The following is a 24,445-nucleotide window of genomic DNA, read 5'->3' as shown; positions in this document are numbered from 1 at the left end:
TGATTAGTGCAGCAAGGCATAGAATTCCAATGGCCAATATGCTAACATTAGCTGTTTGCAAGTAAATTGGGAATTGCAGCCAGCCCTCCTTCATACACCATGTATCCAGAACCTATAACAATTAAGCAACACAGACAGCGTTAAACTGTGGGGGAACGGAGTGGAACAGATGGGAGACAGCACATAGTGGGAATAGGATAGACTACAGTTTAAAATCATCATGAAAAAGCAATAAGTCTACATATTGGGGACACCTAACAACATTTCAATGTAGTCCCCCATCAATCTAACAATCCAATGGTATAAGGGATTTATGAGGGATTTATCCCCGTGTGCATTTTCATTGGTGAATATTTCAGTAGTACAATCTAACAACTCTGTGTGGGCCTGGCTATGTGCCTCAGACTGATCCTGATTCTGGGTGATCCCATTGGATGGTCAGAGTCACATGGATATGTGGATGATTATGTGATTGATTCCTGATGTGTCTGGGTCTAGACGATTGGGAGATTGAGGTGGGCGGTAATAGACTGTCACATGAGTATGATATAGCTCTTTCAACACAGTAGAGAGAGGTTGCTTATAGAAATGGGTTGATAAGTGTGTGTTTTTATTCCTCACAGAACCTGCGTGTGTGTGTGTGTGTGTGTGTGTGTGTGTGTGTGTGTGTGTGTGTGTGTGTGTGTGTGTGTGTGTTTTAAATAATGAAGTTGGTTTATGTAGGACATGCAGTGCGGAGTCTTCTCAAGTGTAGTTATCGACTTTACACAAAAAAACTCTGTAATTATGACGCACTTTAAATTTGTCCATTGATTTTAACCCAGCAATTACATCTTTAGTGTATGAAAGTCAATACACAAGACAGTAATACAAATGGCTGGCTACGACTATACACCAGTGATTTTCTATGGGAGTTAAGGCCTTATGAAACACAAAACTTACTTCACTGAAATATATGCTCTGTTAGTATTGATGGACAGTCATGCATAATCAAATATATGGTAATTGAAGGCACGTTTGAATGAATGTGTATCTGGGTGTGGAATGTACTGTAGCTCCTGTATGAATCGTCAAGGGGAAAAAAGAAAACTAAATGTTCACGTGTGCATTACCAGGGCACACATGATGTGTATCAATCAACCATCAAGTTTTTTTTTACAAATCATGTTTAGATGGTGTTAAATGTTGTTGGGAACATGTTCCTGCCTAAAGGAGCATGGATAATGCTTCTGAAAACATAGCATTTGGAACAATAACATCCTAAAATGGAACCTGATCCATTTTGTAAATGTACTTAGTATATTTGTAAGAAAGATGGCTTTTGGACATTCTCATCTTCCAAAGCAAGTAGCACACAGTTCAGGCTTTTAGAAACATTGCTGTGGGGCACATGGTCTATTATATAGAGAGTGGATGTAGCTCTAAGAAACATTGCTATTTGACAGTGTTTAATTGGAGAGTTCGTTTCAAGGCAGCCAGCCCTGCCGCTGGTTTTATTTCTAATTGCCAGCAGCAGAGCGTTTAACGAAGCGAGCGTGCGTGGGTGAAAGAGAGAGAGAGAGCGGCCAGGTTTCCACGGCAACGGCAGATCTACAGCAGCAGTAGCCAAGGCGTAGTTTCATCTTGAGGAAATGGCTACAGGAGCACAGTGTTTTTTCCCTACCGGAGCTGTTGAATCGCAGTACTGACTGTCCCTGCATGCATCAAAGACTTGTCATTGCATCCCCATAACTAGTCATCTAATAATGGTGTTCAAACTCTATCTTCAATCTGAGAAACCTAATGGATAAGGATGAGTAGAGAGAGAGAAATTAATGCAATATGTCTCAGTAAAACCTGGGAGTCCCAAGATTGGAATGACTGTATCTTTCCTCCATATCCTCATTGTTTTTGTCCAACAGTTCCCTGTGCAGTTTCTTCAGCATCCAGAAGGGGTCAGTTTGGTCTGCCTCGACTTGCATTGTGTCAAATGATTTTGTAGCAGGTTTAGCATTTTCGCTAACCCTATCCACCTTAACCTCAGTCTCTTAACCTACAACGGTAATTCTGCAAACCTGCTGCGTAAGTTACCTGTAATAACCTGTTATGAAAAAGTCACTTCGGTAACGAAGTGCAGTAATAGAGTGTTTCCCGTGAGGCTGCATTGTGCTCTTCTGACCATTGCTGTTTAAAATCTCTGACCAGTTTGAATTTACACTTTCCTACTCATGAGTTGGTGTAAACAATTTACACCATAACTTAAGACTAGGTAATAATTGACTTACTAAAAAGTATTGGAACCACTACCTAAAATGCTGCACATGTAATATGGATTCACTTATTAACTAATGTTTTACAGTGCCATCTTCATAGCCCTGGCTTTATTGTATGGTTTTAGGTCTGTCCCTCTATCTGGTTAGCTGACAAAACAGTGAGTGACTTCTCTGAATAGCAATGTAGACACTTCCATGAGTCCTAAAATGAGGTAATATCCTTGACATTGAGCCAGCACATTCCCTCAAGTGAGAGGGTCTCCTTCATATTTGCAGAGTGCAGACACATTAATAATTGATTGATAGACAGTCAGCACTACAGTGTAGTTCTGAAATGCGATGTCTTACCCTCATACATGAGCCACATTGCAGCACGATAGGTCCTAGAGGTGTCAGATAAATCTTTCACCCAAGGCTGAAATGCATTACCTACCATGTCCAAAAAAGCAATAGACACTAGCAGTCAGAGAATGTGCTTTTCGGAGAAAATTTTCTGAAAAATCAAAATATGGCGAACTGCAAGAGCAAAGGGTATGAGTCATCACCTATCGACGCTATAAGAATACTAAACAGTTCCAAGCTACATGTGATGTTTTTTTTGTTATGTACCAGTAGAAACAATTACTCCAATATTCTACCAATAACCACACTCAACACTCAACAAGTCACTGAAACCATTGTTTTTACAGGACTCATTTTATTACAAAGTTCTTGAGGACTTTTATTACAAGGGATTTTTCCTTAACATGCGAAAACAGAACGAAACGGAACACATGGGAATTGAACAAACAGGTAGAGGATCCGACAATCCACTGTTCACGATAAACAGAAGTTCTGATAAAGCCCTCGGGAGCAGGGAGCCAGTGAAGGACTACGGTGCAGGCATAGAACGGCCACATTCACACTGACTCAGCAAAGATCAATCCAACCAAGGCAAGATGTGCACATCTCAAGAAACACATTACAATGTTTATATGTCATCGGCTTTTGTCATACGTTTTAAAAAGCTTCACTTGCATGTACATAAAACTGTACAGAAACATGGCATCACAAGCATTTTGTCCTATATAAATATAACCAACAATTAGGATAACAACTTGGTACTCTCCTGCTAAGACATACTTTCAAGGTAGCTGTCTTTATTTGAGTGTGAACTGTCTGTGACAGTGATGAAATGTGCAGTGAAGTGAATGTCAGCTCATTTGGGGAGAGGGGTCTTGAACAGAAACCAGCACTAACACCCCAGCAAAAAACAGTAAACAATTTCTACCAATTATCTTTGGAATTCATGCTAAACTCATAGCCTGCCTGACAGCACACACGGGGACGTGTAGATCTACATATGTACAGTTCACCTTCAGGAGAGATTTGCCACATACAGCTCACTTTGATTTACTATGTCAGGAGGCTTAGTCTTATGTAACACCTGCAAAGAAAATCCTTTGCCCATTCTCCAGTGTTTCATAATGTCCCGACAATCTATAGCCACAATCACCATATAATACCACTACAGAGAGGCAGAGGATACTCAGGTGAACTTCACATGAAATAAAATATCAAAAATATAAAACTAAACATGACTGGACATACTGTGGAGTGTATCAAAGATTTTCATGCTGTCCTCTACTTTGATAAAGGACAACAACCCCTGCTTTCTCTAGAGAGCAGTCAACGCAAATAAGAAATTCAGCATGAGTTCAAACGACAGGTAAAACCATGTGATTCAGTATATTCAACGACTCAGAACAATTGATATAGGCTGGAGAAAAGGAGTAGAACACAGTTATTCAGGCTGAAAAAAACTAACAAGAAAATGGATGCAAAGACCGGTGATGGTAAGGACTCAAACTCAGTGGTTTGATTTTAATATGGTCTTGAGTCAAAACCAGTGATTCAGTCAAGCCAGAGAGAAGTGATTCAGACTCTCATTAGTAAAGAGATAAAACCAGTGATTCAGTCAAGCCAGAGAGAAGTGATTCAGACTCTCATTAGTAAAGAGATAAAACTGGTGATTCATGCCAGATCACTCAGGAGATTCAGGCTCGAGTCAGAGGAGTCGGTGAATCACAGTAAGTCAGACGAGTCAACGCCAGTGAATCTGAAAGGAGTCAGACATAGCGTAGGAGCCAAAGCCAGTGATTGAGTCTGTGTGACGTTGGCTTTATCACTCATCGCCATCTTTCACACTTATCAGTAATTCCAGGTCAGTGAACTCACCCGCAGCTGTAGCTCTGTAAAGCTGCTCTGTTCCACACTGAGAAGGGATTGGGGGGGGCCGCGAAGGGGCTTCATCACAGTGTATCATGACTCGCTGTATTTTATTTCAGCGGCTAAACCCTTGCAAAATAAAAACATGTACAAGTTGCAGCTTCGCATCTACATTTTGTATGTGATTTAATCACACGTGTCCGAAACCACATATTTTTCCACATGTGATTCTTTTCTCTGTTTTTTATGTCGTAAGGGAATGGCTTTGAAAACAGCATCATGTGAATTTTTCCCTCAAGGCTAGGATAATCACCCACCTTATTTAGTCATTGCCATGTCCAGTAAATTCCATATGTTCTGAGTTTAATTATTCTACATGTGCTGCCGACGGCAGTGCGATGAGGTAAGTGCAGATAAAAATACCCCTTTTTAACTGATTTTGCAGATGGATTTGGATTATCTGGCTGCTGTGTTGTCCTCAGGGTGTGTGCTCAGTGCTCACATATGCCCTGGCTCAGGACTCATTACTCACAGTAATTAGGGGAGCGGAGCATCAATTCTAGGCCCTTCCACCCTTACTCAGACCATACCCACGGTTTCTCTCTCTATAGAAATACACTGAGGTCAAAACTAAGGTACAAATCTAATTGAATCAGTGTACAAATCAAAACGCTATGAGTAATGCTACTGTGCTGCGAGGCGGGCTGGTGGCATAATCATCATCCAATTACATACTAATATTCCTGTGTCCTCCAGACGTCTGATTTTAAATGACTTTGAAATTGTGTATTTGTAAAAGATAGCTGCTGCAACCTACAGGAATGTCCTCTATCTACATCATACTCAATTGAAGAGTGAGGAACAACAGCTAACAAGCTAATATAACCTGTTGGCCTCAATGAAAGTCAACTGGAAATGGACTGGAAATATGGGACAGTAAATACACTCCTGCTACCAATATTTCACTTTATTTGAAATGGCACCATTTCACCATTGTTTATAACATGCACCAATGGATGCAACAGGTCTATTCAAACAAAATGGTGACCAGAGTGTTTTCTAAGGCATTGACAACCGCTTCCCTTCTTTGCAAATTGAAATGTCTCTTAGTCCCAGATTACTGAAGCCGTTCAGGAGTCAGCCTGGGAATGTAAAAAGCTTAGTTTCTGTGAGACAGGGGAGTTCAGTCACAGCACTCTCAGTCACTTCAGTGGTTCTCAGGACTGAAGAGTTCTGTGCTGAAACTCGTGTGAATAACTCCTCATGCATTCATCAGAACCATTGAAATTCATGCGGATCGTGAAGAGAAACCCTAACGAGGCTGGAGACACAGGGTTGAAGTTAATGGTGACCTCTACGTGGAGAGCCACTGATTAGCATAGTGTTGTTTCGGCATAGGGAGGCCTAGCATTGGAGAGGAGCTTTTCACACATGACAGAGAATATAGTCTCATCTAGGTGGAGAACCACAGGTTCTAAAGGAACTAAAGTATTAAGGATTGGATAAAGGATTGGGAAAGGATTGGGAATGGTCAGTGCGACCAGGTGCGGTGGCCTCTAAGTGTACTGTTTCCAGGAAAAGAGACAAGTCACAGTGCTGAGACTCAGTGGAACACACATTGTCCGATTAAATGCTGCCACACAGCTCTCTTCACTGGCTGAAGAGCTCTCCAGAGAGCATGAGGTACAAGGCCATGGTTCTATCATGATTGGGGGTCACGGGTGTGTATTCATTCAATAGCTTTTCCACACAGTCCGTCCAAGCTTTAGGGAAACATTTCAATCAAGTTTTAAACAGCAGCAGCTCAAATGAAAGAAAAGCTCAACTGCAAAAATTCTGAGGCTATTGTTATCAGCTTGAGCCAGACAGAAATATATACAGGATACAGTGTACACCATTCAAATGTATTTACAGCACTGTACATTAAGAAAGACCATTCAATTTGATTTGTAATCAAAAGCATTAAGTCTACCCTAGGGATGTATTGCCTGTCAGTTGAATGTTATCTGGTTATGGCACTAAAGCACTGATCACACATTAAAAGTTCCAGAGAACATTCCACAGGCTGGGGCTAAGCTAAGTAAATCAGTAGCGTTTGAGGGATTGATTGTATATTTTTTTGTGTGATATTACCACAAGTGTTCAACCAATGCTTTCAAATAAGCTGCATCAATAAATGAATACATTAACTAATTAATACATTATTGAACCAATAAATATGTAAATAAATAAAATAAATAAACTGAAAAACTCCTATTGCACATACCAATGGTTCCACGAATTACAGACCATATTTCCTACAGAACGGATATTTATTTAAATAAATGGACATTTCAGAGCCTCATGCTGAGTTCTTAACCAAATGGGAAGGTGCTAATTACCAGTTGTGAAGTTGTAAATACCAGTTGGATGCATTCACATGCTTTAAATCTTTTGAAAAATGCAGATTGGCTAAAGGCCAACAAGCTGCTTCAACCATAAACTCAAAGTACAGCTATCATGCTTGTAAACAAACTATAGTGTTAAAAAACTATATGAATAGATTGCTTTTTATAAATACTATTGTGTTGTTGCATTTAACTGCCGAAAATGCTGTTATCAAGGTAATTTCCTTAGTAAGTGACAGAGGTGAGCATGTGGGAGAAGTCAGAGTTTAGGGATGATAGATGTGATTCCCACTAGTAATTACCAGTGGAGAGGCGTTCAAGACGATTTTTACCAATCTTATGAGGTAATTACCACCTTCCCACTTTGTTATGAATGCAGCATAAGAGCATGTTTCTTTTTATAAAGTGGGTGTGTCTCTGTGGCTCCTCTATCTGTGCACCAATCAGACATGGGAGATGGGGCTTTCTCACAGGTAGATCTCTCGTTTGGGGGTGTGGCTAGGAGGGGAGGTGGACGGGAACTCGGTGGCCACGCTCAGGGGCACCTCCTCCAGGGGAAAGTCCTGACTTGGGGCGTGGCCGCTGTTGGAATAGGCACTCCGGGAAGGTGGAAGGTGGGCTCGGTGCTCCTCTCCACCCAGCCTGGCGCTCCCGTTGGCCAAGCGGCCCAGGCTGCCTCTCTCCTGGTAAGGCACGAAGGTGGAGAGTTTAGGGGGGTTTCTGGTCTTGCGCACTGGGGAGGGCTGCCCAGGCATCCAGCAGGCGTCAGAGTGGCCCAGCTCGCTGCACTCTTGAGTACAGTTCCCCGTCATTGCCACATCAGGAATGGATCGTATATCTGCAAGGAGAGAAGAACACCCATGTTCAGAGAGGTTCAAATGTTAACAGACAAGAAAGACAATAGAGGGAGTTTCACTGCTGATATAACAACACCCAGTCTGTGAAAACCTTCCTGCTCTGTCTGCTATTTCCCTTGTAGTTGTTGCTATGCACAGTACAGCTGTTGCTATGTAGCTGTTGCTATGCACCGTGCCATTGATGCTACAGTAGTTGCAGTCCAGTGGTGTGTTCTATGAAGTCCTTTCACTGATTTGGGCAATCATTGCTAAGCATTGAGCAAAGGTTACGACCGTGTGTCTAGTGGTGATTGATAGTTGCCATAATTTTCCTGTTGTTGCCATGTTCTGTGCTGCCCCGTGGCTGTATTGTGTTGTATGTAGGTTGCCATCTAGAATGCAGTGGGTGTAAATGGTGCCCCGAATGTGTTTCCAGGGAGAGAAAAAAAGTTTAACACACAAACACGCATGCATGATCAGACAACACACCCACACACAATGCTGCATGTGGCTCCACAGGGATCCCTGCAGGGCCCCAGGGTAAACCCATCGTGGTATGGTTGTTATTGACTGGCAGGTCTGAAATGAGTCCATGTCCTTGATTGTTATACATTTTCCATTCTACCGTTCCTAATTAATTAAATAGGTCCACGACCTACTGACCTCATTCCAAACAGCACAGATCAAAATCAATAGCTGGACTGCATACCTACGCCCTTCTTGGGCAGGCACAGAAAATACAAGGTATGGTGACTGGGTCACAGGGAACACCCTCTCGGTCAATATGTACAGTAACTCGATAGCACCTATGAATCTCAAAACACAAACAACAGAGATATTCTGTCAGTTCAGCTTTCTGTGCAGTTCACAGGGAAACAAGCATGCAGAGCAACCCTTACATGTGTTTGCCTGGAAATTGGAGGCGGCAGCCTGTAGGCCTGCTTAGCAGCCCAGGGGACCTGTTCCCCACTGGTCTCTCTGTGTCTGTACACACAGCTAGCTCTAATACAGCCATTATGTAGGACTTCTGGGCTGTTCCACCTGCACAACACAAAGCCACAGTATTGACCCTTTTACCTACTGTGCACATTCAGCTCAGCACAGCTCACACTGCTGAAATAAACAGACCCCAAACACACAGTGGACATGGAAGATACATCAAAGAAGTTGCACAGTAGGTTAAAGGAGCAGCCATAGAAAGGTGAGGGAAAAGGAAGATTTTTTTTCTCCTGGAGTGGAGCCTGGAATAAATCAAGCTCTAGGCCTGAAACAAACCCTTTAAGAGTTCACAGTCTCATGTGTCACGGAAGGAGAGTGCAGCTCCAAAAGGCCGGGAGCAGGAAGAGAGCGGGCAGCCCAGAGAGTGGATGGGTGAGCCGCAGCACTGGCAGGGCACTGACTTTAACAGGGAGGTGATTGGATTTAGAGAGCAGGTGATTGGGTTTTGAAGAAAGGTGACTCAATGCCATTTTTTCTCCCTACACAGCAAGTCCTGAACTCTCCAGATCTGGAGACAGCCCAGTGCAGCCCATGTAGCTATCGCTCATTCACTTACAGTCGGTTTCATTTTTAAGCATATCTATTTCATATATTCCATTCATTACATCAGACACACTTAGCCATGAACAACAGGAAACCCTGCCGAGCAACATTCAATATCCCATTCACCTCTCACTTTTTGATTCCCAGTGAACTTCATCATTGATTTCAAATGCACTTCCTTCACACATGTGTAATACACACTCTACCATGCAAGACCACGGAGGAGAGGAGAAGGGGAGTACGTGCAGAATTCAACCCCCCCAGCTGATACACATGTGAGGGGTGGGTTTGCATGCTGCTTGCATCAGGGTGCCAGTGGGAGGTGTTGGCTGTCTGAGCCAGGCTTCCTCTCCGTCTGATCCCCTGCCCATGGGCATGGGGGGGAAGCTGCTCTTCCTGAGATTTCACACTGCTCCTCTCTGTTTGATTGCAAATCCTCCCTCTCCCCATCAGCTGCTTTCCAGTGTGTGCCACAGCGCTTGTGATCGATGGGGAACAGACATTAGAGACCCGCAGTTCATAGAAAGATGGAGGAGAACAAAATGAAGTCATTATAGCTGGAAATTGACTGTGTGGTCTTATAATTATATAATTGTGGTTAATGCTCAAATGTTAATTTATGAATGAAACATTTATTCAAGGCACCCCAAGGAGAGTGGAAACAACACCCAATGTATTCATATATCTTTACATACTCTAGGCCTTCTCAATAGAGATGGAGCGTGCTATCAAAACAGGCTGTGATTAGATAGTGATCTGTTCATGCATAGTAGGATAAATACAATTCCGGGGTCGTGTTTGTTTTCCAGTGACATATTGAGCGTGTTTCCTAAAGCATTCACAACAGTTCCCTTCGGTAAGCAGTGATACCTGACACTTTGTCTCCCTCAAAAAGAGGGAGTGAGAAAACAAGAGGGAAATAAAATATGTTGCTAAACAGAAACGCAACAAAACACTAAATATATCACACGTATCACAAGGAATACACCATTTTCACGAATCAAATTGGGACTTTTCCTTGTTTTCTAGAAATATTGTTTTGACGTGTTTGGGATCATTTAGCATATACATTCTGCATACGCACTCATTATATAACAGTCAAATTGTCATGGGAATTGTGGGGATTCTCTTTGAGAGGCTGACACTCGAGTGGAAGGAGAGGCAAACAGCATATCCTCCCAGTGATCATCCCTGCCCATCCTCCAGTCTTTAGCTGCTCTGTGGAGCCTTTCCTCAGGCTAAGGAAGCAAATCTCAGCTTCTGAATTTTTTACACCAAAAAAATGAGAAGTGGGTACATTTCAAGAGAATATTTGATTAATTATTGAACCTGTGTTTGGTTTACTTTCTCACCGATAACGATCTCCTTGAAGAGAGAAAGCGTCAGTAGAGCTTCTCTGAAGGCCAGTCGGCCCCGGCCTATCCCTCCCACCCTCCCCAGTAGTTCCTGTCTGTGGACTAATCCCTTTCATTCAGCTTCCTGTGTTTCTGACCAACTTTTACCTATGAGGAAGAGAGGTCAGCGCAAAGGCCCTTTGAAGAAAGCCTTGGAATCCTTAGATAGACATAACCAATGTACAAAACCACGGCAGATCTAAGAGTGGCTCAGATGTGGCAGAATGGGCAAGAGAGGAGAGACACAAAGGCTCAGGTGTTTCTGTGAAGCCAAATGTTTTGGTTAAATGACCTTTAAAGTGCATAACAGAGCTCCCAACTGCCCTTCACTGATGGTTTTGTGGGATCAGCTGTCTACTGCTGCAAGAAATCATGCACTATAGAGTGTAGTTTAATATAGGCCTACATTCAATGCTGCATGCTATTTTTAGTATTGGCATGACATTGGCCTTATTACACTAGCAGGATGTTTGGAATGGTTTGTTTTGTCCTAATACATTTGTATGTGCTTTGGCTGAGTAAGGACACTGGCTCTAACTTGAGGCTTATCATACTGATATTTGCCTAATATGGTATCTTGGGATCTTTGAGATCAATGCTACTTACATTTGGCTATGATAGTAGCCTATGTTTTGGTTTTATGATGCTTCAGTAATATTTGTCAGTTTGGTGAGAGCGTGTTTGGAGAGCAATTGGGGAGATCTTCTGTGTGACTGCAATGCTGCGCTGTTCCTTGTTGAGGAGGCAGTGGCCATGAACCCCAGTGAATTGTGGGACACACTCCACTGGCTGTGAGAAAGCCTTAAAGGCCACAGCGGCTCCATTCCACAGTGACTCGCTGGAAATAAGGAAGTACATGTCAGACCCACACAGTTCCAGTCCCTCAAGTGCTATCCATCATGGAAGGTCAGTGCACTAGTTCGAGAGCTGTTAAGCGGCTTTCGGTCCCCGTCGCACTGTGATGGAGAGATGACCCCCAGGGCCTCTCTCTAATGCCCGTCTGAGCAGCCCAACTGGGGCGGAAGACGATGTGGCCCCAAGCCAGCTCCCCTCCCCAAATGACTGTGTGTTACCTGCTCTATGAACCCAGGGATGGTGAGACTGGGCAAACCAACGCCTCTAAGGCCCACAGAACTCCATCACCACTTTCTATATCTGATCCTCTAATGACCCCCTCCCATGCCTACCCCTGTCTGCCGTGGGACCCCCAGCCGAATGGGCCCTCTCCAGTGGCTGAGAGCAGAGATAGGCTAATGGAGACATTGTTCTGCCTTTCTCTTTATAACCACATACTCTCAGGTCCCAGCTCTCACAGATATCATCACTTCCAAATCTGCAGCTTCAGCTCGCCGGTTCCTGCTGATAAGGTGCGAGCAGGCGCAATCCTATCCGAGATTTCTCTATGGACAGAGAATGATATATTTCTATTAAAGTAATACATGCACACACATTGTAAATAGAGCTTTGAGATACTGGCACACACGTCCACTTTGCAAGCTTAGCCGTAAAACCGTACATTTACAGTGAGTGCGTGGTATTAAGAGCAGTCATTTAATACTTGGAGAGTGTAGTTAGAAAGATTATTTAAGGGACCTAATGTGTATTCATATCCGTGTGCTCTGACTCTGACAAATAGCTACACTAATTCATAGTGATCATCTATGTTTCACAGCACTGGCATGGCTTTAAAGAGGCTTATTCATTCACCCAGTTTTAATTTCAAGTGAAAAGGATTTGGGGATTTTGTCAATAGAAACAGAAAGAATGTCAAAAATGTGAATAATATGAGTATGTTAATAAGCACTGTTTGATTCAATCACGTCCCTCGTGATTTACGCTCTTCTCATAATACTGTGGCTGAAACCCCAAAAGTGACTTTGATGAACACAACAGTGAAGAAATGGAAATACAGAACAATCTCCCTGACATCCATTTCAAATGCGACATGGAATATAGCCAAAATTAATTTAAGTTTCTGTCAAAGCAGCGCTGTTATCAACAGTATTATCAAAGCCTTACAGCGAACTGGACTGGCCTCACTGAATGATGAAACTTTGGGGAAATCTTTTTAACTGGAAGAAAACATTTGTGAAATTGCCGGCAATGGGTAGAATTTGGGTAGTAGAATAATAAGGACAGCATCGTAATGTGGATGCTACTGCATGTTGTGGCCGCAATCTGTTTTATAAACTTCCATGCCAATTCTCCAGGAAGGACAATGAGCCAATCTCCTATATGATACGGTCAATGGTTTGGTCCTTGATACCCTGTCCTCACTTAAGTCCATCCCAATGGTCTCTCTTCTCTTTAGGGGTATAATTTACAGCCATTGCAGTGAGTGGGTCGATGCATTGACTGTGTTGTGGAATAGGCCATGTTGCCAGTGATCACAGACAGATAGGAGTTTTCCAGATTGATATTTTATTTAACCTTTATTTAACTAGGCAAGTCAGTTAATTAAGAACAAATTATTATTTACAATGACGGCCTACTCCGGCCAAACCCGGACGATGCTGGGCCAATTGTGCGCCGCCCTATGGGACTCCCAATCATGGCGGGATGTGATACAGCCTGGATTCGAACCAGTGACTATAGTGACACCTCTTGCACTGACATGCAGTGACTTAGACCACTGCGCCACTCGGGAGCCGAGGGGCCTCTAGAGACACCTATGACACCCTAAAACATCATCACAACACTAGCCTTTTGTCTTCAGCTTCATTGCCTCATAAACGCATCACCAAAAGGGATATTGTGAAACATTGTCCATAGTGTCAAAGCTCGTGGCAGGTTAAAGAATGCAATTCTACTACAGTAAGAAAGGTCTCTACCACTGACCTGCTGGCTCTGCAGTAAAGATACCAACAACAACTTCAAGAATTGGGGGCAACAAACAGCAGCAGCTGATTGGAACTGAGCACAATAGCTGTGCCAGAATGTGCTCTGTATTAAGGCCAGATTGCTCATGACAACTTGCCTCAGGGGGACCCTTTGCATGGGACTGCATTGTTCACACATTTTCAACCAGGCCCAAAATAAGCTGTGAGTCACATGACCTATCGCCTCAAAGGTGGTGGCAGTCCCATGATATGCCTGCATAGGCCACTGTCCTGGGAGAGGCTGGCACAGGCCTCTGCAATCAATTCTACTAACAGGCAGGGACTCTGACAAGGCCCAGCACCATCTGTCTGGGCAAAACCATGCCCCCGCATCTCCACGCCACACTGGCACCCGGGCAGCAGCCCAAACTGGCACCCGCAAGACAAACAAGCCCCCTCAGACTCACACTGTCTCTCAGTCTGTCTCATTCTCTTTCTCCATGTCCCCCTCTCTCTCCCTTGTTCTCCTTCATTCTCCCTCAAACACAACAAAAATCAGTGCAGTACACACACGCGCGCACATGCACACACTGCACTCACATACACACACACAAGTATGAACATGGACATACGCACAGACAGAAAAACATGCATCCACCCACCCACCCACGCACAGCCACACATACAGGTGTTCAGTGGCATCCATGTATGGCACCATAGTGTGACATTAATTAGTTACATGTAGTCTGTTGGGCAGAAGGTGGGTGCAGAGCTTTTGAAACAACCACAGAACAAAACAATCTCTGCTAGGAGTTCAAAAGAACAGAAATACAAGGCTACATGCATCATCGGAGACATCTGAGGGAGAAAAATCACACAGCATCGCTAATGGTCCTCATTATTATGCAAATGCCATTTTATTCAATTTTATCCCTTTCTCTCACTGGCCCATATATGCAGTGAGTCCGCACAGAGGCAGACAGAGTGAGGCTCCATGCTGAGCACCTAGCCACATGGAAATAACTCCATCTGGGTGCCCAGAGAGACTGTGTGTGTCAGTGTGTGTGAGCATGCCCTGGTACCGGTCTCCAATACACAAGGGGTCCCAACTGTGCCAGTGCCCACGCCACCACAGCCAGGGGGCTGAGCACTGATCCTAGTGGGAATCAGCACCAACCCGGGGGAAAGAGGACATATCTAGAACACTGGGAGTAATGTTTTCACTGAACCAGAGTTTATGAGCATCCTAATTATACTGCTGGTCACCACTGACCCAGAGTATGCTGCAGCAGTCACTGACCTAGAGTGTATCAGCTATGAGTGGGGGCTGTGGGCCCATCCAGGGTCCCCAGTGACCCGGACAGAGGGGATGTAATGGGGACAGTGGAGTGTCAAACACTTGAGGTCATTGATAATGTGAGGCAATGGCTGCGCTGGGGCTCGTTACTGGTCTGGGTTACTGCCTCATTGATTTAGATATGATGGAAATTAGCTAATAGAAGCTGCGATGAGCGTAGCTTCTCATAGTCATGACAGAAAGACTGGCGGCATTTCAGAACTCATATGAAGCAGAATCAAAACGACTCAACTAAGCTTCAAGGAAGTGGCAATGGACTGCTGTCACTCAGAGTAGCTGGACGCTGTTTTCTAACTTTCATCACGTATTTTGTTTTGACAGAAATAAGATGTCGAATATGACTAATGATAACTGAGAAAAGTCACAATTAGACAATGGTAGATCAGTGATGATGTTTGGCTTTAGGATTAGGAAGCCTATCAGAATATTAAATATTAAGATACTATTTTACATCTGCAAAGACTTAGCTTGTGAACACCCCCACCACACACACACACACACACATACTCCTAACACACACGTGTGTGCACATGCACACTCAAACAGTCACACCCACTGCTTTAGATGCTTGTTGCAGATGTGCTAAAGTGTAAAAGGGTGAAAAAGGCATTTGAATAAAGCAGAATTCATGCACATGTATACCCCACAGTGGAGAATGCACATGGGAGAACGAAACCTAATGTAGAGCACTCCAACACAGCCTGGAGTCAAGAATGGAAATACAGAGGAGGCCTACAAAGAAAGGAACTGTAGAAATCAATAGCTGCAGATCATGTAGCATACAAATCAAATATCATAGATCTTCCGAACGCTGTCTGAACCTGCTCTCTGAAGACAAGAGGCTTAGCGCCAGGGAAGTGCATGCTTCCGTCTCTATCAGTGATCCAGAGCCTGAGTCAAAGACCACACACTCCCACCCACACCACACAGGCTTATACCACCCGAGCAAGAGAACACATTCCATTACACAGTATCAACCCAAATTGCTTTCACAAAACTAGCGTTAATATAGTGGTTAATTAAAAAGCCACAAGAAACTACCACACAGTTTCTTAGGTCAATCAGACTAGACAGGGAAACCTAGGAAATGTGTTTTTTGCATTACATTTTCTCACATATGGTGAGCAGGAGAGATATTTCTGTATAAGATAGTTTTATGATATTGAAGGGTGTTGAGAACTCTACCAGAGTAGTTTGGGATTCACGTTGGCACTCAAACAGATTTGTGATTGTTGTAGTGTGGGTTAGCACAAAGTTAATTGAAGGTCTAGTTTCAGTTTTTTTCCCCAGAAAGATTAACTTCATCCGACCTTCAAGGCATCCTGAACAACATGAACAAAGGGGGAAGTGTTACAAAAGACAACAGTGAACCATAACATCACTGAGTCATCCTAACTTCAATCTGCTGATACAGACAGACTATCAGTCCACCCAGCGAAGGACAGAGCAGGACATCAACCATTACAGCAGGCAGCAGCACTGATACAGACAGATACAGGAAATCCAGAGCTCATAGAACAGAAGGCCAGAGTGAATCATAAACCACAGTTCCTCCTGCTGTGGGCCATAGACACACTTTTAAAATGTAGATTTCCCATAACAAAAGGCCAGCCTGCATCGTAAACCACATCCACGTCATTCCATCTGCGGGGCCAACGACGCACACGCTTGAATGTTTCGAGTTCACATATTGCTTTTCATCCAGCTTAAATGCAGTGACACACAGAGTGCTCACCTCCCTGCTTTCCACCTGTCAATCATCTCAGGAGACGTGAATAAATCCCGGCATTGGTACAGTCGGTCACCCTGTCGCTCAACTTCGTTCTAACAGAGCAGGAAAAAGACCAGGTGAGGATGGGGAGGGAGGTATCCCTCTGTCTCGCTCCATTCCTTTCACATCCATCATTTTCTGTGGGCCTTCTCTGTAATCTCCCTGAAGTGAGAATCACATTTTAATTAGGTCTATCCATTGTTAGCGGTTCATCTCCCAGCTCCCAGTCCCTACATGCTGCTACGTGCTCACCCTGTTGGCGTTGCATCTCTGTCAAAGACGACACAGTCCCAGCTCCCTGTCAGCATCCAACATCTCCCTCATCTCTCTCTGTCTTTTCATTCTTTAACCGCTCCAGCTCCGATCACAATCTTGTCCTCCTGCCACCAACAACAAACCAGACAACAAAGTCCTCTGTTCTTTAAATGGAGTTTTGTTTTTTTGCTCAGCCAATATGCTTCCTTGGAAAGAATACAACACAACAACCGAGCCAGAAAATAAAGCATAATATATCATATGTGAGGGAAGTGGCTGTGAACGCACAGAGCAGGAGACTGGCCCCACCTGTTAGCGTGTCACTCATCCTCTCCCCCTAACACACATCGTTCCCGGGTGGAGCTGACATTTCTCTCCCTAACGTTTCCTTTCTCTTCCCTGTCTGCTGCTGGGCGGCTGACAGCCACTCCCCACATGGGGCGACTGAGGCTCTGGGAGAAAGCCACAGGAAGCCATGTTTTACCCAGACAAAAAGGAAACAAAGACGAAGCCATGCTTTGGAGTAAAAGCAGTGGAATAGGTAAAAGGCTTAATATTGGAGACGAAACCAATGAGGACATGTTGTGGAACAGTAAACTATTGGCAAGCAAACAGAGTTGAAGCAGTGCCCTTCTGGCTGGTGCTTGCATCCAGTGTATGATTTAGTGCATTGTGGTACAGGACTAACAATGCACTACGCTGAGCCTTAAGGACCCGTGGTTCTTACTGTCAGTGCATGCATGGATAATCTTAATAGGGTTATTGCTCTTTGCTATGGGTAAAGGCTTTTCCATGGACCTAGATGTCTGTGTGTATTAGGCATAGTGCACAGCACAGGAGGTTGATGGCACCTTAATTGGGGAGGACGGGCTCACGGTAATGGCTGGAGCAGGATAGGTGGAATGGTATCAAACACATCAAACAGAAGGTTTCCATGTGTTTGATGCCTTTCCATTTGAGCCGTTCCAGCCACTATTATGAGCCGTCCTCCCGTCATCAGCCTCTACTGGTGCACAGCATATATGGATGTAGTATTGTGGTTTGAGCACTCTATACACAGCAAAGGGAAACGCATATCTCTGTAACTGGCACACCTAAGTACACTTGGCTGCAGAGAGAACGCTTGGCGAAAGGAGGGGAAAATGTTTACGGCAAACACACTGTTGTCTACACAAATATCACAGTGCAGATTTATTTGGAGGCCAAACGCTCCATTAGTTGGGTTTTTTAATTAGCACACTTGTGAGGGAGGGTCATTAGGAATGACTTACAGCTCTGAGAGAGGGATGAGAGGGCCTGCTAAGGGAAAAGACAGAAACACTGCTGACTCCACCTCTGACAGCACAACACAAAGATCTATCTACCCACTGGTCACAGACGTCAATTCAAAGTCTATTCCACGTTGGTTCAATGTAATTTCATTGAAATGACCTGGAAACAACGTTGATTCAACCAGTGTGTGCCCAGTGGGTATCTATCTATCTATCCATCTGTGCCACCAGCCAAAACAACAGCAAAAATGTCAATACAACGCTGTGCAAACACAACACACATAAGATGGTACCGGAGAAGAAGGCTGACAGTTTACGTGTCCCTAATCGATTATGTTTTTACTTATTTTGTATATAATGTTGCCGCTACCATCTCTTATGTCTGAAAATAACTTGTGGGCATCAGAACTGCAATTACTCACCACGAACTGGCAGAATCCTTTTTTTTCCTTTAAACGAGCCCGACGTGTATGACATACTGCTTTCCCGGGAACAGGGCCAGATACAGGTCATTTGTGTGAAGAGAAGGCTGAGAATTGAAAGGCGATCGAATAAACCCCCAATGCCTTCCATTCTGCTAGCAAAAAAATAAAATCAATGACCTACGCGGAAGATTAAACTACCAACGGGACATTAATAACTGTAATATCTTATACTTCACGGAGTCGTGGCTGAACGACGACATTATCAACATCCAGCTGGCTGGTTATATACTGTATCGGCAGGATAGAACAGTGGCGTCTGGTAAGACAAGGAGCGGCGGACTATGTATTTTTGTAAACAACAGCTGGTGCATGATATCTAAGGAAGTCTCAAGGTTTTGCTCACCTGAGGAAGAGTATTTCATGATAAGCTGTAGACCACACTATCTACCTAGAGATTTTTCATCTGTTTTTATCGTAGCTGTCTACATACCACCACAGACTGAAGCTGGCACTAAGACCGCACTCGATGAGCTGTATATCGCCGTAAGCAAACAGGAAAATGCTCATCCAGAGGTGGCGCGCCTAGCGGCCGGGGACTTTAATGCAGAGAAACTGAAATCTGTCTTACCAAATTTCTAACAGCATGTTAAATGTGCAAACAGAGGGAAAAAGTCTGGACCACCTTTACTCCACACACAGAGACACATACAAAGCTCTCCCTCGCCCTCCATTTGTCAAATCTGACCATAATGCAAAAATTAAAGCAGGAAGCACAGACTGGAATATGTTCAGAGATTTCTCCAATGGCATTGAGGCGTACACCACATAATTTTGGCTTCATCAATAAGTGCATCGATGACGTCGTCCCCACAGAGACCGTATGTACATACCCCAACCAGAAGCCATGGATTATAGGCAACATCCGCAATGAGCTAAAGGCTAGAGCGGCCGCTTTCAAGGAGTGGGACTCCAACCTGGAAGCTTATAAGAAATCTCGCTATGCCCTCTGATGAACCATCAAACAGGCAAAACGTTAATACTGGACTAAGATCGAATCGTACTACACCGGCTCTGACACTCGTCGGATGTAGCAGGGCTTGCAAACCATTACAGACTACAAAGGGAAGTACAGCCGAGAACTGCCCAGTGACACGAGACTACCAGACGAGCTAAACTACTTCTATGCTCGCTTCGAGGCAAATAACACTGAAACATGCATGAGAACCCCAGCTGTTCTGGAAGACTGTGTGATCACGCTCTCCGCAGCAGATGTAAGTAAGACCGTTAATACTTCTTAGGGATCAGGCCCCTTTTTCTCCATTTCCGCCTGAATGATGTGCCCAAAGCAAACTGCCTGTCGCTCAGGACCTGAAGCCAGGATATCCATATTATTGGTACCATTAGAAAGAAAACACTTTTAAGTTTGTAAAAATGTTTAAATAATGTAGGAAAATATAACACAATAGATATGGAAGGAGAATATCCAAAGAAAAAACAACTGGTTTCTTTTTTTTTTTAAGAGACCATCCTCTTATAAAAATGCAAGAGAAAGCTCATAATGTAAAATAGCTCCCTGGGTGTCAGCGGTCTATGTTCAAAGTTTCAGGCTTGGAAAACACGAATATGAATTAAAAGTTTTTGTATGAGGACACAGTCTTGAAAATCTGTTGAGCTCCTGCTAAAATCTGTTTCCTATTGAACATACTTCTTTCCGAAGGATATATCATATTTTGATTACATTTTAGGGTGTAGAGTAAATACAAATGTATTGTGACTTGTTGAAACAAAGTTTAGGGGTAGATTTTCAGATTCCTTTCTCTGCAAGTTGGTCACCATAGCATCTCCCACCTGTGGCACACGCTCCAGCAGGTATATCTCTCTAGTCACCCCCAGAACCAATTCTTTCTTTGGCCGCCTCTCCTTCCAGTTCTCTGCTGCCAATGACTGGAACGAACTACAAAAATCTCTGAAACTGGAAACACTTATCTCCCTCCCTAGCTTTAAGCACCAACTGTCAGAGCAGCTCACAGATTACTGCACCTGTACATAGCCCACCTATAATTTAGCCCAAACAACTACCTCTTTCCCAACTGTATTTAATTTTATTTATTTATTTATTTTGCTCCTTTGCACCCCATTATTTTTATTTCTATTTTGCACATTCTTCCATTGCAAAATTACCATTCCAGTGTTTTACTTGCTATATTGTATTTAATTTGCCACCATGGCCTTTTTGCCTTTACCTCCCTTCCCACCTCATTTGCTCACATTGTATATAGACTTGTTTATACTGTATTATTGACTGTATGTCTGTTTTACTCCATGTGTAACTCTGTGTCGTTGTATCTGTCGAACTGCTTTGCTTTATCTTGGCCAGGTCGCAATTGTAAATGAGAACTTGTTCTCAACTTGCCTACCTGGTTAAATAAAGGTAAAATAAAAAATTAATAAATAAAGTTGAATGAGTGGATTACTCAAATAGATATACAGACTTGACACTACATATTATCTCTGGCACCCTTTGGATGACAAATCAGAGGAAGATTTTCAAACATATTTAATCTTTATGTATGAAACCTGTGCAGGTGGAAACATATTTGGATGTGGGGCGCCGTCCTCAAACAATCAACTGGCATGTTTTCGCTGTAAATTGGACAGTGCAATTAGATTAACAAGATTTTAATATTTCGGGTGATATAAGACACTTATATGTACCTGAATGTTTAACCACTATAATAACTATGAGAATTTATTTGAATATACGCGCCCTCCAGTTTCAACGGAAGTTGACTCACTAGCAGGACACTAAACAGGTCAGCATTCACAAGACCGCAGGGCCAGATGGATTACCAGGACATGTACTGCAATAATGCGTTGACCAACTGGCAAGTGTCTTCACTGACATTTTCAACTCTCCCTGTCTGAGTCTATAATACCAACATGTTTAGGGCAGACAACAATAGTCCCTGTGCCCAAGAACACTAAGATAACCTGCCCAAATGACTACTGACCCGTAGTACTCACGTATGAAGCCAAGAAGTGCTTTGAAAGGCTGATCATATGAACAACATCATCCCAGAAACCCTAGACCCACTCCAATTTGCATACCACCCCAACAGATCCACAGATGATGCAATCTCTATTGCACCTCACATTGCCCTTTCCCACATGGACAAAAGTAACACCTATGTGAGAATGCTATTCATTGACTACAGCTCAGCTTTCAACACCATAGTGCCCTAAAAGCTCATCAATCAAAAAGGTGGGACTAAACACCTCCCTCTGCAACTGGATCCTGGACTTCCTGACGGTCCGCCCCCAGGTGGTAAGGGTAGGTAACAACACATTCGCCATGCTGATCCTCGAAACAGGGGCCCCTCAGGGGTGCGTGCTCAGTCCCCTCCTGTGCTCCCTGTTCACTCATGACTGCATGGCCAGGCACGAATCCAACACCATTATTAAGTTTGCTGATGACACGACAGTGGTGGGCCTGATAACCGACAATGACAAGACAGCCTATAGGGAGGAGGTCAGAGACCTGGCCATGTGGTGCCAGGACAACAACCTCTCCCTCAACATGATCAAGACAAAGGAGACGATTAAGGACTACAGGAAAAAGAGGATCTAGCACACCCACATTGTCATCGACGGGGCTGTAGTGGAGCAGGTTGAGAGCTTCAAGTTCCTTGGTGTCCACATCACCAACAAACGAACATCGTCCAAGCAAACCAAGACAGTCGTCAAAAGGGCATGACAAAACCTATTCCCCCTCAGTAGACAGAAAAGATGTGGCATGGGTCCTCAGATCCTCAAAAGGTTCTACAGCTGCACCATTGAGAGCATCCTGACTAGTTGCATCACTGCCTGGTATGGCAACTGCTCTGCCTCTGACCGCAATGCACTACAGAATGTAGTGCGTATGGCCCAGTACATCCCTGGGGCCAAGCTTCCTGCCATCCAGGACCTCTATACCAGGCGGTGTCAGAGGAAGGCCCTAAAAATGGTCAAAGACTCCAGCCACCCTAGTCATAGACTGTTCTCTATGCTACGGCACGGCAAGCGGTACCGGAGCTCTTGGTCCAAGAGGTTTCTAAACAGCTTCTACCCCCAAGCCATAAGACTCCTGAACATCTAATCTTTTACACCGCTGCTACTCTCTGTTGTTATCATCTATGCATAGTCACTTTAATAACTCCACCTACATGTACATATTACCTCGACTAATCTGTGCCCCTGCACGTTGACTCTGTACTGGTACCCCCCTGTATGTAGTCTCGCTTTTGCTATTTATTTCTAAACTGCATTGTTGGTTAGGGGCTCGTAAGTAAGCATTTCACGGTAAGATCTACACCTGTTGTATTCGGCGCATGTGACTAATACAATTAGATTTTGATTTGATTTGTCACCAACACTGTCTGCACATGTCTACCCTCTAAAAAACACACAAATAGCCCAAACAAATCCCCGCCTTAGTTCACAACCCTGAGTCACTCATTTTACAAACACAAAACACCAGACTACAAACTACTATTAGATACAACGCACACACTGCAACTCACAGAGAATTCAGGATCGTACCGTTTTCAGGGTGCTCCATTTCCCCGATGCTGCCATCCGGGGTGGTCCTCTCGTAGTGGTCCTCAGGCAGGGTCAGTGGCCCAATGCGGGGGCCTGATGATGACTTACTGCTGGGCGTTTCGGATTCCTCCAGGCCACTGTCATAGTAACTGTGCTGAGATGCATCCTGCAGATCCTGCACCGGATTGGCTGTGGAGAATGTCACTCTGCGATGGGGGAGCTGAAACCAGAATAGAGCTCCATCAACATAAAAGTCTAACAGAAACCTTCTTCATAGAGGAGCATAAGGATAAACGACAGAAGACCATGTCCTATATAAAAGCATAGACTCAACTCTATTAGCTGTAATGGAGTTGACTGCAGGGGGAATCTCCCTCTTACAGAGATACATTTACTAAATGGCCAGTTGCCATCTTCAACAATGGAAAGATGACTTCTCATGGCACAAACACAAGCACACTCCCTCGCCCACGCACACCCCTCGTAAAACTGAGGAAACCTCTGATACAGCAGAAAATGCCTTATTGCCTATTCTGTGCTGCTAAGAGTCTGTGGTGGAGATCAATAACCCAGGTCTGTACTCCACTCTCCCCTTCTCCATCCTCCCCTCTTCTTTCAGGCAAACTAAACAGATCCATTTTAGCAGTGATTGGAAGCATTTGGACAGTCATTTTAGCACGTATACTGTACAGGAACCAGCTTTAAGAGCATACATTACCATCAACACTGGGTTGTTAATCAGGCCTACCAGACCACTAATGCTGCCACGATGGTTTTGCTATTATCAATCATTTATAACCTAGCAACTTTTAATTTACTCTCTCCTCTGTTTCATTCATTCATTCTGTCTTTCTTTCTTTCTTTCTTTCACTCACAATCAGTACTTCCTATCTGTGTTCTGAAGTGCTGGCCAACATATGCTGTGTGTAAACTTCCTCCTCCCACATGCCCCAGTGCAAATGGTCATGGCCATACAAAAAGCCCATCGTTAACATTTGCACGGGAAAAGTTAGTGAGCTTTATCCATCAATTTAAGCCTTACTGAACGAGATGTTTACTACTTCTAAAATCTCTCTCTCTCACTGCGTTTGTGTTTGTAATGTATGTGTTTGTGAGTGTGTCTTAGAGCATAATCTTTCATGTGTTTCCTCCCTTAATTACATTATTTGATTTGAAATAAGGACCATAATGTGACGTCTTGACGACTGGTAAAATACATGTCTTGCGAACCTCTTACAAACATCCTAACATGCTTCTTAACGACGTCCTGGTAACTGACAGGGAACTACACAAAGGTCCACCAGAGAACATTCCCTTGGGACCATTACGTGATGTCCCACCCTGCAAACA

At 43.8% G+C, this 24,445-nt stretch overlaps 1 protein-coding gene across 1 annotated transcript in view; it reads right to left on the bottom strand.

Annotated features, from left to right (window-relative positions):
* Positions 1-4,056: 4,056 nt before the first annotated feature.
* The window catches only part of LOC109872688 (protocadherin-1), a 97,395-nt gene continuing 77,006 nt past the window's right edge, over positions 4,057-24,445 (bottom strand). The window contains exons 4-5 of the mRNA XM_031808531.1: positions 23,096-23,315; positions 4,057-7,685 (exon numbers count right to left, since the gene is read on the bottom strand). Of these exons, the coding sequence (XP_031664391.1) occupies positions 7,315-7,685; positions 23,096-23,315 (591 nt within the window). The 3' untranslated portion in view covers positions 4,057-7,314. The remainder of the gene's footprint in view (positions 7,686-23,095; positions 23,316-24,445) is intronic.

This window comes from Oncorhynchus kisutch, linkage group LG28 (genome assembly GCF_002021735.2).
Source record: "Oncorhynchus kisutch isolate 150728-3 linkage group LG28, Okis_V2, whole genome shotgun sequence".
Lineage (NCBI taxonomy): Eukaryota > Metazoa > Chordata > Actinopteri > Salmoniformes > Salmonidae > Oncorhynchus > Oncorhynchus kisutch.
This window is presented reverse-complemented; position numbering and strand designations above follow the sequence as displayed.